The 16,381-nt window shown below is 56.6% G+C and overlaps 2 protein-coding genes across 4 annotated transcripts; one reads left to right on the top strand and one right to left on the bottom strand.

Moving 5' to 3' along the window:
• The first annotated feature begins 3,868 nt into the window (after positions 1 to 3,868).
• Positions 3,869 to 10,473, top strand: LOC112678290 (trophinin associated protein). 3 transcript variants are annotated; one of them, XM_025477512.1, is made up of 15 exons: positions 3,869 to 4,021; positions 4,271 to 4,425; positions 4,530 to 4,713; positions 5,229 to 5,386; positions 5,507 to 5,644; positions 5,839 to 5,921; positions 6,411 to 6,463; positions 6,940 to 7,052; positions 7,963 to 8,079; positions 8,187 to 8,270; positions 8,369 to 8,428; positions 8,677 to 8,811; positions 8,971 to 9,604; positions 9,897 to 10,090; positions 10,309 to 10,473. In XM_025477512.1, exons 2-15 carry the CDS (start codon positions 4,282 to 4,284, stop codon positions 10,354 to 10,356), a joined length of 2,145 nt encoding a protein of 714 aa, XP_025333297.1. In that variant the 5' UTR covers positions 3,869 to 4,021; positions 4,271 to 4,281; the 3' UTR covers positions 10,357 to 10,473. The 3 variants fall into 3 exon arrangements, with proteins under 3 accessions (XP_025333297.1, XP_025333296.1, XP_035563078.1); XM_025477511.1 differs by having other exon boundaries at positions 10,243 to 10,473; XM_035707185.1 differs by lacking the exons at positions 5,507 to 5,644; positions 5,839 to 5,921; positions 6,411 to 6,463 and having other exon boundaries at positions 5,229 to 5,288; positions 10,243 to 10,473.
• Positions 10,474 to 11,140: 667 nt separating this feature from the next.
• On the bottom strand, positions 11,141 to 15,380 carry C1QL4 (complement C1q like 4). Its single transcript, XM_025477514.3, has 2 exons — positions 14,066 to 15,380; positions 11,141 to 12,014 (listed from the first exon to the last, which is right to left on the bottom strand). Exons 1-2 carry the CDS (start codon positions 14,600 to 14,602, stop codon positions 11,835 to 11,837), a joined length of 717 nt encoding a protein of 238 aa, XP_025333299.1. The 5' UTR covers positions 14,603 to 15,380; the 3' UTR covers positions 11,141 to 11,834.
• Positions 15,381 to 16,381: the final 1,001 nt, after the last annotated feature.

Here is a 16,381-nt window from a genome sequence, read left to right as displayed (position 1 = left end):
CAGGTGGCTCAGCGGTTTAGCACCGCCTGCAGCCCAGGGCATGATCCTGGAGAGACCCATGTCGGGCTCCCTACATGGAGCCTGCTTCTCCCTCTGCCTGTGTCTCTGCCTCTCTCTCGAATAAATAAATCTGAAAGAAAGAAAGAAAGAAAGAAAGAAAGAAAGAAAGAAAGAAAGAAAGAAAGAGAAAGAAAGAAAGAAAGAAAGAAAGAAGAAAGAAAGAAAGAAAGAAAGAAAGAAAGAGAAAGAAAGAGAGAAAGAAAGAAAGAAAGAGGCAGAAGACATGAATAGACATTTCTCCAAAGCAGACATACAAAGGGCCAACAGACACATGAAAAAAAGCTCAACATTACTCGGCATCAGGGAAATACAAATCCAAACCACAATGAGACCAGTCAGAATGGTTAAAATTAGTCAGGAAAGAATAGATGTTGGCGAGGATGCGGAGAAAGGGGAACCCTCTTACTCTGCTGGTGGGAATGCAAGCTGGTGCAGCCACTCTGGAAAACATTGTGGAAGTTTCTCAAAAAGTTGAAAATAGAGCTACCCCATGACCCAGCAATTGCACTACTAGGGATTTACCCCAAAGATACAAATGTAGTGATCCGAAGGGTCACCTGCACCCCAATGATTATAGCAGCAATGTTCACAATAACCAAACTATGGAAAGAGCCCAGATGTCCATTGATAGGTGAATGGATAAAGAAGATGATATATATACATATGTATATGTAAAGGAATACTACTCAGCCACAAAAACATAAAACCTTCCATTTGCAATGACATGGATGGAACTAGAGGGTATTATGCTAAGTGAAATATCATATGACAATTATCATATGATCTCACTCATATGTGGAATTTAAGAAACAAAACAGAGGATCAAAATAGACCTGCCCTACGACCCAGCAATTGCACTGTTGGGGATTTACCCCAAAGATTCAGATGCAATGAAACACCGGGACACCTGCACCCCGATGTTTCTAGCAGCAATGTCCACAATAGCCACACTGTGGAAGGAGCCTTGGTGTCCATCGAAAGATGAATGGATAAAGAAGATGTGGTCTACGTATAGAATGGAATATTCCTCAGCCATTAGAAACGACAAATACCCACCATTTGCTTCAACGTGGATGGAACTGGAGGGTATTATGCTGAGTGAAGTAAGTCAATCGGAGAAGGACAAACATTGTATGTTCTCATTCATTTGGGGAATATAAATAATAGTGAAAGGGAATATAAGGGAAGGGAGAAGAAATGTGTGGGAAATATCAGAAAGGGAGACAAAACATAAAGACTCCTAACTCTGGGAAATGAACTAGGGGGGGTGGAAGGGGAGGAGGGCGGGGGGTGGGGGTGACTGGGTGACGGGCACTGAGGGGGGCACTTGACGGGATGAGCACTGGGTGTTATTCTGTATGTTGGTAAATTGAACACCAATAAAAAATAAATTTATTATAAAAAAAAGAGGGGATCCCTGGGTGGCGCAGCGGTTTGGCGCCTGCCTTTGGCCCAGGGTGCGATCCTGGAGACCCGGGATCGAATCCCACGTCGGGCTCCCAGAGCATGGAGCCTGCTTCTCCCTCTGCCTGTGTCTCTGCCTCTCTCTCTCTCTCTCTGTGTGACTATCATAAATAAATAAAGAAAAATAAATAAATAAAAAAGAAAAGTTTATATAATTTGTTCAAATAAAACTTGTGCCCCTTTAAAAAAAAACAGAGGATCATAAGGGAGGGGAGGAAAAAATAAAACATGAGGGAGACAAACCATAAGACTTTTTTTTTAAATTTTTATTTATTTATGATAGTAACAGAGAGAGAGAGAGAGAGAGAGGCAGAGACATAGGCAGAGGGAGAAGCAGGCTCCATGCACTGGGAGCCCGACGTGGGATTCGATCCCGGGTCTCCAGGATCACGCCCTGGGGCCAAAGGCCCGCACCAAACTGCTGCGCCACCCAGGGATCCCCCATAAGAGACTCTTAATCAGGAAACAAACAGGGTTCCTGGAGGGGGGGATGGGGTAATTGGGTGATGGAGATTAAGGAGGGCCTGTGATGTAATGACCACTGGGTGTTATATATGACTGATGAATCACTGAACCTCTGATACTAATACACTATATGTTAATTAATTGAATTTAAATTAAGAAATACTTTTTAAAAAGGCATTCCAGGCAGAGAGACTAGAAGGCACATGACGAGTTTGAGGAACTGAAAGAGGCAGTGAAGTTGGAAAGCAGAGAACAAGACGGGGAGTGGGGAAGAGGAACAGTCAAGGCACAGTGGTAACAGGACCAGATTTGCAGTTTTGGAAAGATTGCTCTAGCTGCCCTGTGGCGAAGGTATTAAAATGGAAAGCAAGAGGGAATGGAGGGTGGGAGACTCTTCCAATCCACTAGGCTAGGTTAGGGTGGATTAGGGTGTCTGTGGTGAAGAGGAAGAGTAAATGAGTCCTACAGATACAAAAGTAGTAAGAGTGAACGAGAGAATGTAAGGGAACCAAGGAGTTCAGAATACCTCCGGGTTCTTGGCCTGAGTAATAGAACCCGCGGAAGTCAGGGACAGTCCTACCAGAGTCCTGTACACTTGTAACCATCACCACTTTCCCATGTTCCATTGGAGGTCACCCCTCCAGTCTAACCGGGATATTCTAGGTTCCCTCAGTTTCACACCCCTGCCTGCCAGTAACAGTGACACCGTCTTCCCTCTTCCATGCCTGTTGAGTGGAATGAGTTCCAGTGACGCTGAGTCTGTGAAATGGAGACCACGCCTGACCAGGCTGTGAGGCTCCTGTGAGATGGTTGGGTTATTTATTTAAAATTTTGCTTATTTATTCATGAGAGACACAGAGAAAAGCAGAGACACAGGCAGAGGGAGAGGCAGGCTCCCTGCAGGCAGGGAGCCCGATGTGGGACTCGATCCTGGGAACCCTGGGATCACGACCTGAGTCAAAGGTCGATGATCAAGGACTGGGCCACCCAGCCGTCCCTATTTATTATTATTTTTAAAGATTTTATTTATTTATTCATGAGAGACACACAGAGAGAGAGGCAGAGACACAGGAAGAGGGAGAAGCAGGTCCATGCAGGGAGCCCGAGGCGGGGACTCGATCCCAGGTCTCCAGGATCAGGCCCTGGGCCGAAGGCGGCGCTAAACCGCTGCGCCACCGGGTCTCCCCTATTATTATTATTTTTAAAGATTTATTTATTTACTTGAGAGAGAGAGAGAGAGAGAGAATCGGGTTGGGGGGAAGCAGAGAGAGGGAGAGAGAGAAAAGAATCTCAAGGGGAGTCTCCCCTGGGTGCAGAGCCCCACGTGGGGCTGGATCTCGCCACCCGGAGATCGTGACCTGAGCCAAAGTCAAGAGTCGGAGGCTTAAGCGGTTGAGCCCCCCAAGTGCCCCAAAGATGGTTCATCATCGTTGGGCTCAGTTCTATTGCCTCCAGCCCTCTCCATCCGTTTGGAGGCGCTTCCTCCTCCCAGGCACCAAGTGGAAAAGACGTTTCTTCTACGCGTCTGCAGCTGCGTCCCCTGAGCTCGCGCAGCGCTCGGGTCAGTCGGGTGTGGGGTCGCGCCCGCCGCCGGCGCCCTCGGCCTCTCCCGCACCGCCCGCCCATCCCGCACAGCCTGGACCGCTCCTGCTCCGAGCAGTCCCGAGACCTCGCGAGAGTCGGCAGCGCCCGTTGTGGCCGGGACTTGGAGGGCCACGCCTTCCCAACCTCAGAATGCCCGCCCTCTTTCTCTTTTCCCGCCCCCCTCCCCGCGCTCCGCTCTCCGATTGGCTGGCTGAGTCGGGTCAGTTTTTTCCTGGCCGGAGAGCGGCTCGACCACCAGTCCTTCTTCTGGCCCCGCCTCCGGAGCCCGTGGATTGGACAGTTCAGCCAGGTGTCACGCGCCTCCGGGGAGCGCAGAAGAGCCAATCAGGGGCTTGGCGTATTTTACAAACTGGGGAAGTAGCTGCTGCTGAAGCCAGTCAAGAAAGAGCGAATGAAATCGGGGTGAGCCGCGGTGGCTCCGAGGAAGGTGCGGCATGGAGATCGTAGAGGGAATGGGGGCCGCGGGGCTCATAGGGAGGAGAGGCAGCTCGGGGTCCTGGAGCCGAAGAGTAGAGTCGGGGTATCTGGAGGGAGGGGCTTCCTGCAGCGGCCTTGGAAGCATCGGGTCTTCTGGGCGCATGGGTTTGGGCGGAGGTGGGAGCTTCAGGAAGGTCGGAACTGATGCTTCAAACTGGCTGACCTTTGACCTGAGGTCCTGTTTCCCTCCCCACCTCAGCTGTAGCAGTCATGCCCACCCTCCAAGCCACGAAGGATCCGCTCCCCAGGGGCGTATCTCCCACCCCTAGCAAGATTCCCGTACGCTCTCAGAGACGCCCGCCTCTCCCCACAGTCAAATCCTGTGTCCTGGACCAGGAGAACCAAGATCCAAAGGTAAGAGGGGGTCTGTGGGTGAAGACAGTAGCTGCAAGGAGACAGCTCATGCCACCAATGCGCCCCAAAGCTGAGCCCCAGCCTTTTGTCCTCCCCTCCCCCAGAGATTGGTGCAGAAGTTCAGTATTCAATGCCCTGTCGACTCAGCAGGCCCCAGGCCGAAAGTCACACATCAAACAGAGAAATCAGAGAGATCACTGGGGAGCACTCAGCTCCGGAACCCCTTGGAGGAACTGAGGCCTAGCCCTGGGGTACAGAATGTGGGGCCTAAGCCTCCTCCCCAGACAGGTACCCTTTGGAGGCTTGAAAACACAGTCTCTTTGTGTGGGTGTGGGGGAAGGGGATGATGCATCCAGTGGGATTTGGGAGCTTTCCACTAACCTGGTCTCCTGCCTGCTCTGAATCCTGCACCCTGCTCCTGGTAAACTCTCTACTCCTGGAAGCCCTCTCTTTCCTTTAGCAAAATGTCATCTCTTCTAGAGCCTTTCCAGCCCCCTTAGTCACAATCAATTCCTCTGTGTTCTAATACTTGGCAGTACTTCTTTCATAACACATCCATGCCTTGGCTTGAGCCTGTCACCTCACTCTAGTTTGATGGTAACTTCCCGAGGCTGGGGGGTTTCTCATTCCTCTTTGAGCCCCAGTGCCTAGGATCGTGTCTTACATAAAGTTCCATGAACTTCGGTGAACTGAGTTCAATAATATGAGTCTCTTCAGCTCACTCTTGCACCACAAGGTGACTGCTGACTCTTCAGCCTTCCTCCTTCCTGTTCCTTTTCACCTTTCCTTCTCTTCTCTTGCAGAGGCTCCAGGGACTGTAGAGTTTGTGGCCGACCCTGCAGCCCTGGCCACCATCCTGTCAGGTGAGGGGGTTAAGAGCTGTCTCCTGGGGCGCCAGCCCAGTCTGGCTCAGAGAATACTGGTTCGAGGGAGCCAAGGAGGCACCACCCGTAGGGGCCAGGTAATAAAATAGACTATGAGGAGGGATAGAGGTCCTTAGGGCTGAGGACAGAACAGTGGCTGGTGTGGGCCAAGGAGGGAGTCCTGAGCTTGGGCTAATAGCCTCTTTTTGTGGTGTCAGGGTGCCCGGGCTTCTGCATATTTAGCCCCTAGAACCCCTGCCCACCGACTGGACCCTACCAGGGCTTCCTGCTTCTCGAGGCTGGAAGGACCAGGACCTCGCAGCCGCACCTTGTGTTCTCAGAGGCTAGAGGCTCTGGTGAGTGCCCTTGAGGAGCTGATGATGCTCAATGCTTCTGGGAGCTCCTCCCTGGGACAAAACTGGGCCTTAGGAGGGAAGATACCTCCTGACGAGCCAGAGGGGTTGTGGAGGCTGATGGGGCTGATGGTGAGGTCTGAAGCTTCAGAGCCCACCTCTGACTCTGCTTTTTTCCTCTTGCTCCCGTGGGTCAGATTCCACCTTCAGGACCTTCCTTTCACCCCTCTACTCACCCCAGTTTCCAGGAGCTGAGAAGAGTGACAGGTGGCAGCAGCCGGTGAGGGGGGAAAGGATCATTTGGAAGAGAATGATCCAGTGTCTGATTCAGGGTTCTTTCCAGTAGCTTTAGGACTTCCTAGCAACCCAGGAGGGGAAGGGGGAAATATGTGGGTGCCCAGGCTGAACCCTTGGAATAGGGTTCAGGCCTCTACGGCCAACCTTCAGTATGACATCAGTTTTTTCAGGTTGTGGGGGAAGAAGAAACAGAAATGAGAAATACTATCTCTTTTGTTTAGTGGCTAGAGCATAGATGATGGCAATGAATGGGATTTGGGTTTGACTCCTAATTCTCAGCACTTACTAGTGTAAGCTTGCCTTAACCTCCAGGTTTCAGGTTCTTTCATCTGTCAAATGAGGATAATTCTTGTATTGTTAGAGATTGTTGCACAAAGACTTACATGAGATGATGTTTGTAAAGCACTTAGCAAAGTGCCCAGCTCATACTTGGTACTCAGTGACTGCTAGTTGCTGTCCTTATTGTCATCAGGACTTCGGTGAGCCAGACCTCAGGATTGCTCCTGGAGACCCCAGTCCAGCCTGGTGAGTGTGTCCAGCCATGGGAAGAAGACAGGAGTAGGTGGGCTGCCTAAAGTTGGGAACAAGACAGGAGAAAGCTCAGCAGTTGGGGAAGGCTGCATGAGGGGAAGGCCATGTCGGAAGGAGCCACAAAGGAAGGGATCCTGATAGGCTAGAGGTTGCCCTGTTGCACTTGTGTCAAAGGAGGTGGTCCCCACTTCAACCCTTTCTCTGCCACTTTCTATAAGATTTACCTTCCACTCACTGTTCTGTCCTCAGCCCTAAGGACCATCATCACCCCCTTAGCCCACTTGGGGCGTTCTGATTAATAAGTGATTACTGAGATAGTGCTGGGCTCCAAGGGGATGCTGGATGGGTCCCCACCTCGATGGTACAGTGGGGGCTGTCAAACTGGCATACCCTCTCTGGAGGTTGCAAAACCCTGTGCCAGACAGTGGTATGTGTTCTAGCACTACAGCAAACTTCCTGTCTCCTCCTAGCTCCCTCTCTTCCTGAAGGAGAACATGAAGTTGTTACTCGCTCAGATGAAGGAGGAGGGGGCCCCCTAGGTCTGGCCCAACGGGTACCATTAAGAGAGAGAACCCACACCAGGGTGAGATGTGACCCTTCTGGGATGGGGAGGAGGCAGGGGAGATGTTTGGGGGAATTCTCTGGCACCAGCCAGCACCAGAGGATTGTGGGTGGGCCTTGGGATGTTAATTGAGCTGTGTTTGCCCCATGGGCCCAAGGTCTGTCCAGAGTAGGACTAGCCTCTGTTTACCAGCTGTCTGGAACCTGGGGCTGAGAGGTCATGGTCTGGTATAGATTTGTATCACGCATCAGATCAGTGCGGAGAGTGAGGCAGATCTGACATTCATTGACTCTACAAGTGTTTATCGACCAGTTACTGTGTGCCAAGCAGTACTCTAGGTTCTAGATATATAGTAGTAAATAAATTCACATTCTAGAAGGGAGAGACAAAAAAAAAAACCTGTATGTAAAATATATAGCATGTCAGGTGCTGATGAATTAAAAAAAAAAAAAAAAGTAGACACCGAAGGGGGTAGGGATGTAGGGGAGGGGGTATTTTGATTTCAAATAGATTGGTCAGGGAAATCTTACTGAGAAGATGACATTTAAGTGAAGACTGAAAGGAGTTGGGGACGTGAACTGTACAGAGATCTGGGGAAAGAAAGGTCCAGGCCAAGGGAATTGCAGATGCAAAGGCCCTGACATGGGAATGTGTGTTTAAGAAAGGAGACCCTAGCCAGGCCGAAGCAGAATAAGGAGGACAGCAGGAAGTGAGCTTAGGGTGATGGCAAGATCAGATTGCATTAGGATTTATAAACCAGCATGAGGCCTTGGCTTTTATTTGGAATGCGTGGCCTTCCACGGGGAGGGGCGATGAACAGGGGAGAGGCAGGATTTGAGTAGGTCTTCAAAGAATCACCCTGGCTGCCATAATGAGGAGACTAGGAATGCAGAGGGCGGGGATCACTCTTCCACCTTGTTCCTCCCCACAGGACACCAGTGCCTCCCACCTGATACCCTCCCCTGGCCATGGGGGGCCACCTTCCATCAGCCATCCATCGCCCTTTGGACGGGCTCAGCGCGTACCCTCTCCTGGCCCTTCCGTTTTAGTTTGTATCCACCACTCCTGGGGGCTGGGTGAGGGCACAATAGTCTGGCTGGGATCCCTGCCAGGTCTGGGTTTTGCTCCCGTTCAGCCATCCTCCTCTCTCCCCAGACCTCGTATTCAGTGTTGCGGCGTCTTGCCATTCGTCCCCAAACCCAGTTCACGCCTATCCTGTCGGGCCCCAGAGTTCAACAGGTAAGAGGGAGCAGGGAAGTAGCTGACCTCCTGGCCCCGGGCGGGGAGGAAGGGAATGGATGGGTGGGGAGAGTGATGCGGTCTCACTTCTGTCCCAGGCCCCGTGTTTGACTGGTCTGTCCCCTCAGTCATGTCCTGAAGAGCCTGCCCTGCCCTGGGTAAGTGCCTGAAGCCTTTCCCTGCTGACATCCCTCGCTGGGTCCTGTTGGCCTGAGCCCAGCAGTCGGAGGCAGGTGGGCTCTCTTGGAAGCCCCCCAACCCACCCTGCTCCTCTGCCGGCTCTCCTAATCTACGTTCAGGGCCTCTCGGCTAACCTGACCCCTTCCTCCTGAGGGTGGCATCAGATTGATCCTCTTCCTGCCCTGGACTGGTTTCCTCACAGAACCCCTGTTCTCCCCTGTGGCAGGAGCAGATTGCAGTCCGGTTATTTGACCAGGAGAGCTGTAGGAAGGTGCAGGAGGGGCCTGGGAACCCTCCTGTGGCAACTCCTCCTGGACCCCACCCTGGTACAACCCCCACGCTCCAAGAGCTGAAGCTGCAGGTGCGTCCGTGTGGGTGACAGCCTTGATGGCTGATCAGCAGTGACAGAGCTGGGAAGGGGACAAAGGCGGAGAGGAGAGTGCGGGAACAGGACCGTGTGGGCAGACAGTGGAACCCAAACACCTTGACATCACCCTGTGTACTCTTCTCCTACCCACAGCGCATCAATATCCTGCAGCAGCTGTTGCGAAAGGAGGTAGAAGGGCTTGCTGGGGACAAGTGTGCCCCCCATAATGGAGGCTCCTCTCTGGATATGGTTGAACTTCAGCCCCTGCTGGCTGAGGTTTCTAGAACGCTGAATGCCCCGGAGCATAATGCAGGGGACTTACACCTTCCTGGACTGTCACAGCACTCTGGACTACCAGAGCCCTGCCTGCCAGAGGAGTGTGAGGAACCACAGCCCTGCCCGGAAGCAAAGCTGGAGATAGCTCAGTCCTGCCCTCCAGCAGAGCCAGGACCCTCAGAGTCCGGCCATAGGAGGGAGCCTGGGATGCCAGGACCCTCTGCCCAGGAAGAGCCTGAGGTATCAGAGCCCTGCCCTCCAGTAGAGCCCGGATGCCTTCAGGTAGACTCCCACAGGCAGATTGGACTCCTAGAGGCCTCCCCTAGGATAGAGCCTGGGGCATCAGAGGCCGGCCCCCTGGAACCTAGAAGTCCAGAGGCCAGCCCACAGCCTTGCTGCCGGCAGTGGACTCCAGCCACCACCAGCCTGACCTTCTCCTCCCAACGCCCACTTTGTGCCAGCCCCCCTATTCACTCACTCCAGTCTCTGAGGCCGCCAACAGGCCAGGCAGGTAAGGAGTTGGTCAGAAGGGCTTGTGAACAAAGGAGATCCTCATCTCTCACTGGGAGCGGGGCCCCTTCCTTGCACCGGGTGGTTCCAGGCTTTTCTTTCCTCCACCTGCCCTGCTCCCTGCACCCCCCAGCCTGGCGCTCTTTCAGAAAGAAGGGAGGAGTTGCCCCTCGAGCTCTAATGTGCTCCTAATTGTCTTGGCCCCTGGTCGGGGGAGTGGGAAAGGGCAGTAGATGGTGGGAGTATAGGACTCCAGAGCCTGCCCTGAAGTCTCCTTGGCCTTCGGCCCTCAGGTCCCAGCGGTCTTGCCCCTCGAACCCTGGCCCTGAGGCAGCGCCTCAAAGCATGTCTGACTGCCATCCACTGCTTCCACGAGGCCCGCCTGGATGATGAATGTGCCTTCTACACCAGCCGAGCCCCACCCTCAGGCTCCCCCCGGGTCTGCACCAACCCTGTGGCCACGCTGCTTGAATGGCAGGATGCCCTGGTGAGCACCCCTGTCCATAGCCAGGCTGTGCCTGCCCAGCGCGCCTCCAGCCTCCAGAAAACATGGTGGTTTGGGGGAGGGGGAGGAGGCCTGGGCAGGGGGGCAGAGGCGGGGGTGGGGGGCGGGGGGCTCCAGCCTCTACTTCTTTGCAGAGGTCAGTGGGGAAGGGTTGGCTACAGTTCAAGGATTGCTGCGCTGACAGTCTTCTTCCTCTCCAGTGTTTTATTCCAGTTGGTCCTGCTGCCCCACAGGACTCTCTGTCATGATGCATCCACCTCCTGCCCTGCCTTGCCCCTTCCTTTTTAGCCTTTATTTATTGTCCACCCCAGGAGACTGGGAGCTGATACCCTTTATCCTTCAATAAAGTTTCTAAAGTGTCCAAATGTCAGTTTCCCTCTGGGCTGATCTAGGTCAGCCGGAGCTGTTGCTCTCCAGCTGCCCACACGGTGGCAGTGTCCCCCAGCTTAGAGGCAGGCCCTCGGCTCTCCGGATCCCCCAGGCTCCCTCCCCAGGAGCTGTCCTACAGGGACATCCCACTCCTGCCCACCCCACCCTCAGCAAGCTCTGTGACTGTGTGTGTGTGTGTGTGTGTGTGTGTGTGTGTGTGTGTGTACTGGGGGGTGGGGGGTGGCAAATCTGGACCTTTAAGGACGTGCTCTTGCTTTTTGAGATCAATGCCACTCCCAGGAGCCATCAGCAATGGCCCTCATCCCCTAGGGTCCTCTTTTCACAACTCCCCCGCATCACGCCTAAAGCAGAAGCACCAGACCCCTATCTCTGGAATCCTCCCTTGTTCATGTCATTCTGGCTGGCGTCTCCCTACAGTACAGGCCTCAAAGCTCTCCTGAAGCTGATACTCCTCCCTTTCCATATCAGAGTAGAAGCCCTGGGCTACTCCCCTCCTCTTCTCCCCCCAGAGACAGGCCTTGCCAGGAATAAGTAAACCTTTGCCTCTGGCAGAGAGACTGGTTAGGCGAGAGAGTCCTTGAGAGGAGTGAGGGAAAGGGTCAGCTGTTTCCTCCCACTCTGCACCCAGTTAAGAAGCACACACATTCTCCAACTTCACTTTATTGGAAGAGGCCACAGCAGCTGTAACCCTAGGGCCTAGGCAGGATGGGGGTGAAATGGGGACTGTACAGAATGCGTTTCAAATGCTAGGAAAGAATTCACTGGTCCCTCCAGTTCACAGGAAGGCTGCTAGGCCAGAGCCTGGAGCCCGAAAACGGAGATGAAGGGAGGAGAGGATGGTAAGAGAAAGTCGTGGTGACAGAGGACCAGCGCCAGCCAGATGTTTCCTCTCCTCCCACCTAGATGGGCTCCTGTTTCTGCTCTCCACCTCCGAGCGCTTCCAACTGCACACGCGCACACGCACACGCACACACCACACGACCACCGCCAAATACTGCCTGGGCTTGCTTTCTGCTTGCAGCTCCGGGCAGTGGAGCTGTTCCCCAGCTCCCGGCGGTAGGGGGGCCCCGACCCCCGCCCCTCTCCGCCCGGTCGCCCGGGCGCGCGCTCGGACGCGGGGGGTCCCTTCCCGGGCCGCTCTGCTCCCCCTCCCCCGGCCGCTCCGACTACGGAGCGCGGGGAGTCCCCCCAGCAAGGCCGCCTCCGGGAGCGGGAGGGTCCGCCCCACCGCCCGGCTCTCGAAGGACGGGGTGGCGCCTTGGGTGGGGTCGGCTGAAGGCGGGTGAGAGGGGAGCGAGGGCGGGGGGCGACGGGGGCGCGGGGGGTGGGGCCCTGCTCAGTCCGGGTAGATGATGAAGCCGGAGAAGGTGCTGTACTTGTTGGTGTTGCCGCCGTGCACCTTCCCGCCGTCCAGCTTGATGAAGACTTCGTCGCCCACGTCCAGGTGCAGGATGACGCTGTTGCTGGCGTAGTCGTAGTTCTGGTCGGCGTCCTGAGCAATGGCGCTGGCCCGGACCTAGCGGGGAGAACCGGACGCGCCGCTCACGCCCTGGGCGGGCCTGGGGTGGCGGAGGCGGCGCCAGGGTTGCAGGCTGCAGGGGCTGGGAGGGCAGGAGGCAGCGGGTCCTGAGCCCAGGTCCTGCCCTTCACCAGCTGTGCGACTCGGCAAGCTCCGCGCCTTCTCCACAAGCTGGGAGGTAAGGGTCGAGCCGACCTCATGCGGTCGTCGGGACTGAATGAGTTACTATCTATGAAGTGTGTTAGAACAGCGCTTTGCACCTAAAAAACGCCATACAGCGTTTGCGTCCTCACTTGAACAGTAAGATTAGCCTGTAGGATGATTTCTAAGATTTCTGAGCCCGCTCTGACCTCCTAAACTTTCATTCCCTTCCCTCAGTGATAGGGCACAGGTGTGTCTGTAGTAGGCAAGCAAGGGTGCGGGCCATGGGAAGGTGCAATGATGCATTCTCGCCTCTGGGTGCCCTTTCCCCTTCCAGCGCCCACCGGCGCCACGACATGGAGGTCGCCTTCCTCCCCAACAGGTAACCCCTTCTTCCCTCTGGCCTCTCTGCTGGTCTCCTCCGGCCTCCAGCCCCTTCCCCAGCCCCCCTCTTCCCGTCCCGCGGGGGCTGGTTATTAACTCATTAATTATTCATCATTATTCTAATCACTATTTACCGTCCCCAGGGCCGCAGCGCCCGCGCCGCGGAATACTGAGTGGGGAGCTGCGCCGCCCCCGCCCCCTCAGGAACCGGCACAGTCTAGATAGACACTCGCCCCCTCCTCCTGCTCAGATGCCCTGCATAGACCACACACACCTACTCAGTGCCACATGCACACGGACACTGCTCTATTCTCACCCCTTCGCACCCGGCACCCACAGACACACTCGCATCACGCACACACTCCCTTACACAAATACAGCTCTCCCATACAGACACACACACTCTCTTTCCTTGGGTTCCTGGGGGCGGCCCTACTGGGAGGAGACCCCAAGGCCGCGCCTGCTAGTCCTGGAGCAGGAGCGTGCAGCAGCCATAGCAGAGCCGGGGTTCGGACCTCCAGGACCAGCAGGCCTGATGTGCCACGGTCAACACCACCCCACCCTGCCAGGCATTCAGAGGTCACCACTTCGCCCCAATCTTACACCCTGCGGCTTGTGGGGCCCAAGTGCCTCCCCCAACTCCCAGCCCTGCGGCCTTTCGTTCCCTCTCTGCGTGTCCCAGTCCTCCAACTGAGTCCTTGGAGCTATTCCCCCAAGCCAAGGTGGCAGTGACTCCAACTCTGACCAGAAGCCAGAGGTTGCCAGGGAAGATGTGGGGCTTCTGGAACCTAGTCCAAAGCTTCCACTTTATCTGTCCTTTGCCTCTTTCCCCCTCCAAACCCCTTTCATCACGCTGCCTGTCTGGCCGGTGAACTGCCACACGATTTCCACCTCTGCCTCCCGACTCAGTATTAGCTAAGGGTAAGGCCAGCTCTGGTATTGGTCCCGGCCGCTGGGCGAGTGTTGTCTTTTTTACCTTTTACTCGAAAATCCAAGCTGAATGCCCCCACATGAGAACAGCGGTGGACTGCCCAGTGCCAGAGACCTGGGTTCCATTCTAATTCAAAGGAGCCAGACTCCAGGTAACTCGCCCATCATGATGCTGAGGAACCCAAAAGCCCGGAGGGCTGCCTCAGAAGTGAGGGTGGGCCAAGACAGGAGGAGAAAAGACGCTAACTGGCAGGGTGAGACAGCAAAGAAGTTTTGGTGCGGGGCTGCCTATAGTTGGATGTGAGGTTGGCAGCTGTAGAGGCGTTAAGCTCTGAGTCCCGAGTTCTGATTCTGACACCATTCCTAAGGCTCCGTGAGACCCTGGGCAGGTCATTTCCTTTCTCTGGTCCCAATTCCTCCTCCTCCAAATCGGCTAAATGAACCGATTTGTACGATCTTGGCAGCCCGGCCTTTCTGGACTCACTGACGCCGTTAGGGGAGGGATTCGAACGCAGCCCTCCAGTGTAACGAGTGCAGGGAGATCTGGAAGGCTACCGGGTCTGCGGGGCCGGGCGGGGGGAGGGGCACCTCACCTGTCCGTTCTTCATCAGGTCGGCCCACATGCTGGTGCCGTCACCGCCGCGCATGAGCACATGGTAAGCGAAGAAGTAGACACCCGGCATGGGGCAGGTGAACTTGCCGCTGGCCGCCTCGTAAGCGTTCCCGACATTGGTCACCACGTCGTCGAAGCGCAGCACCTCGTAACCCTCGTGCGGCCGCCGCAGACCCGCGTAGAAGGCGATGCGAGGCACGTAGCCGGCAGGGGGCGCCACCCCGCCGGGGCCTGGGCCGGGAGGACCCGGGGGACCCGGCCTGCCCGGCTCTCCCGGAGGCCCTCTGGGCCCGGGGGGGCCCGGGGGCCCTCGCAGACCTGCCTTGCCGCGCCGGCCCACCTCTCCCTTGGCGCCGGGAGGGAAGGGGGGCACGGAGGCGGGAGCGCCGTCGGGTCCGGGGCCTCGCGGCCCGTGGGGGTCGCACACCATGCGGCAGCGACCCAGCATCTCGTAGTGCGCCGGCCCGCGGGAGCTGTGCACCAGCAGCGGAATGGCCACCAGCAGCAGCAGCACCATGGCCACCCCGACGGCCGCGCCCGCCACCCGCTTGCGGCGGCTCAGCCGCGACGCGGCCAGGGCCAGCAGGTCCTCCTCACTCTTGGGCGCAATGGCGGCGGAGGCCCGGGGCTCTCCGCGGGCCCCGGAGGCGGTGGCCGGGCTCGGGCCTGGGTCGGGCCCCCCCCGACGGCTGCGCCCGGGCCCCCCCGCCCCTGCGGGCTCCCGCCTCGGCGGTGCCGTTCCCCAAACCTTCCGTCAAGGCGGAGGTTCCCCCGGTGAGTTGCGCCAGGGGGCTCCCGACGGCTCCGAACCCGTGGTCCTCTATTACCCTCCTGTTCAGCCTAACGTGCCCGGGCGCCTGAGATCCGCGGCTTCTCGGACGGCGGGCTTCTTACGGATCTAGGATGCCTGCTCTCCGCGCAGCGGCGCTCTCCAGGATGCGGCGCTGGGTCCCCGGCTACCCGGACGGATCGCTCCCGGCCGGCCGGAGCGGGGGACTGCTCAGCGCTCTGGACGTCCCGGGCTCGGCGCTGCGGGTGGCGCCCACCGGACGCGACCTCCTCGGAGGTTTGCGCTCCGGCTCTCGGCGAGCACTGACGCACCTTTCCACCCCGGCCGCGGCCCCAGCCCCTGCTGGAGCCCCGGCCCCGCGTCTCTCTCCAGCGAGCGCGCTCCCTCTCTGCGTCCCTCACCTTCCTCCCCTCCCTCCCGGGGCGGCAGTGCGGGTGGTGTGAGCCGCGGCGCGGCGGGAGCCTCTATAAGCGGCCCGGGGCGGAGCGACCCCTGGCGCCCAGAGTGGGAAGCGCGGGGGCGGGGCAGGCGGAGGCCCCCACCCGCGTCCCCCCCGCCCCCCCAGCTTCTCGCTTCCTGCCTGTTCCCAGCCGATTCTGCAGGGATTCATTGCCCCTACCCTACCCTTACTTTCACCCCACCCTGAGTTTGGTGTTCCCAGAGCCCGGAGGAAGCCGGATATAGATATGGGATTAAAAGGGGTCGAGATGTACACACAGAAAGGAGACAGAGGTGGATTCCAGAGCTAAAAAGCGCCCCCCTCACCAAAAGAAAAGCCCACAAACAAACAAGAAGGCCGATAAAAGATAGAAATTCACCACCGCACGCCCCTCAGTGCCGTGACCCAATAACAAACGGTAAAGGCTTCAACGAGTACATGTTGGCCTGAACTGGAAAAGGCAAATTTCCAGCCACCCCCAACCTCGACCCCCGATGTTGGGGGGCGCAGAGCAGCGGAGAGAGTGAGGGAACGAGAGGGAAATCAGATCAGCCTGGGGGAGTGAGCAGGAAACCGACAGGAAAGCAAAGAAATCAAAGAGACAGAAAACCAGGTAGAGACGCAGAGACAGAGACAAAGCTTCGAGAAGAGACTGACAGGCCCAGAGGGGGAGAGGGAGAGACAGAGACAGAGAGAGAGAGACAGGAGCCGAGACAGGTTGACAGATCGAGAGAGAAATGTAAATGGCGCGCTGCAGAGAGACACCCAGGTCCGTGTTCGGACTCCAATGTGACATATCAACTGTGGGGAAGATGCGGGGGCGGGGCGGTTCTGCCAACGGAGTGGTAGGCTCTGGGTCTGTGCATTGTGACAGAGTGCTGGCAAGTGTGGACGAGGCCGTGGGGCCCTGGCCCCGTGTGTTTCTGGGTGAGTGGGATTGTGGATTGTGTGTTGTCTTTGTGCGTGTATGTGTGTGAGGGCTGTTTGAAGGGAGGTGTTTGTATTTTGCTTCCTCTTAGTTCCTAAATGTGGGGCCCCACGGATACCATCTCTCCTATCTTAGGACT

The sequence above is a fragment of the Canis lupus genome, chromosome 27 (genome assembly GCF_003254725.2).
Source record: "Canis lupus dingo isolate Sandy chromosome 27, ASM325472v2, whole genome shotgun sequence".
NCBI classification, from domain to species: domain Eukaryota; kingdom Metazoa; phylum Chordata; class Mammalia; order Carnivora; family Canidae; genus Canis; species Canis lupus.
Note: the sequence above shows the minus strand (reverse complement) of the source record. Positions and strands in the feature narration are given on the sequence as shown.

What these genes read in the sequence shown, in the direction of transcription:
- LOC112678290 (XM_025477511.1), top strand. Translation starts at nt 4,282, where the DNA reads ATGCCCACCCTCCAAGCCACGAAGGATCCGCTCCCCAGGGGCGTATCT. An exon ending in GCACCACCCGTAGGGGCCAG is followed by an intron (nt 5,387 to 5,506) that starts GTAATAAAATAG and finishes TTGTGGTGTCAG; the next exon opens with GGTGCCCGGGCTTCTGCATA. An exon ending in TTGAATGGCAGGATGCCCTG is followed by an intron (nt 10,091 to 10,242) that starts GTGAGCACCCCT and finishes ACTTCTTTGCAG; the next exon opens with AGGTCAGTGGGGAAGGGTTG.
- C1QL4 (XM_025477514.3), bottom strand. Translation starts at nt 14,602, where the DNA reads ATGGTGCTGCTGCTGCTGGTGGCCATTCCGCTGCTGGTGCACAGCTCC. An exon ending in ACCTGATGAAGAACGGACAG is followed by an intron (nt 12,015 to 14,065) that starts GTGAGGTGCCCC and finishes TCTCCCCGCTAG; the next exon opens with GTCCGGGCCAGCGCCATTGC.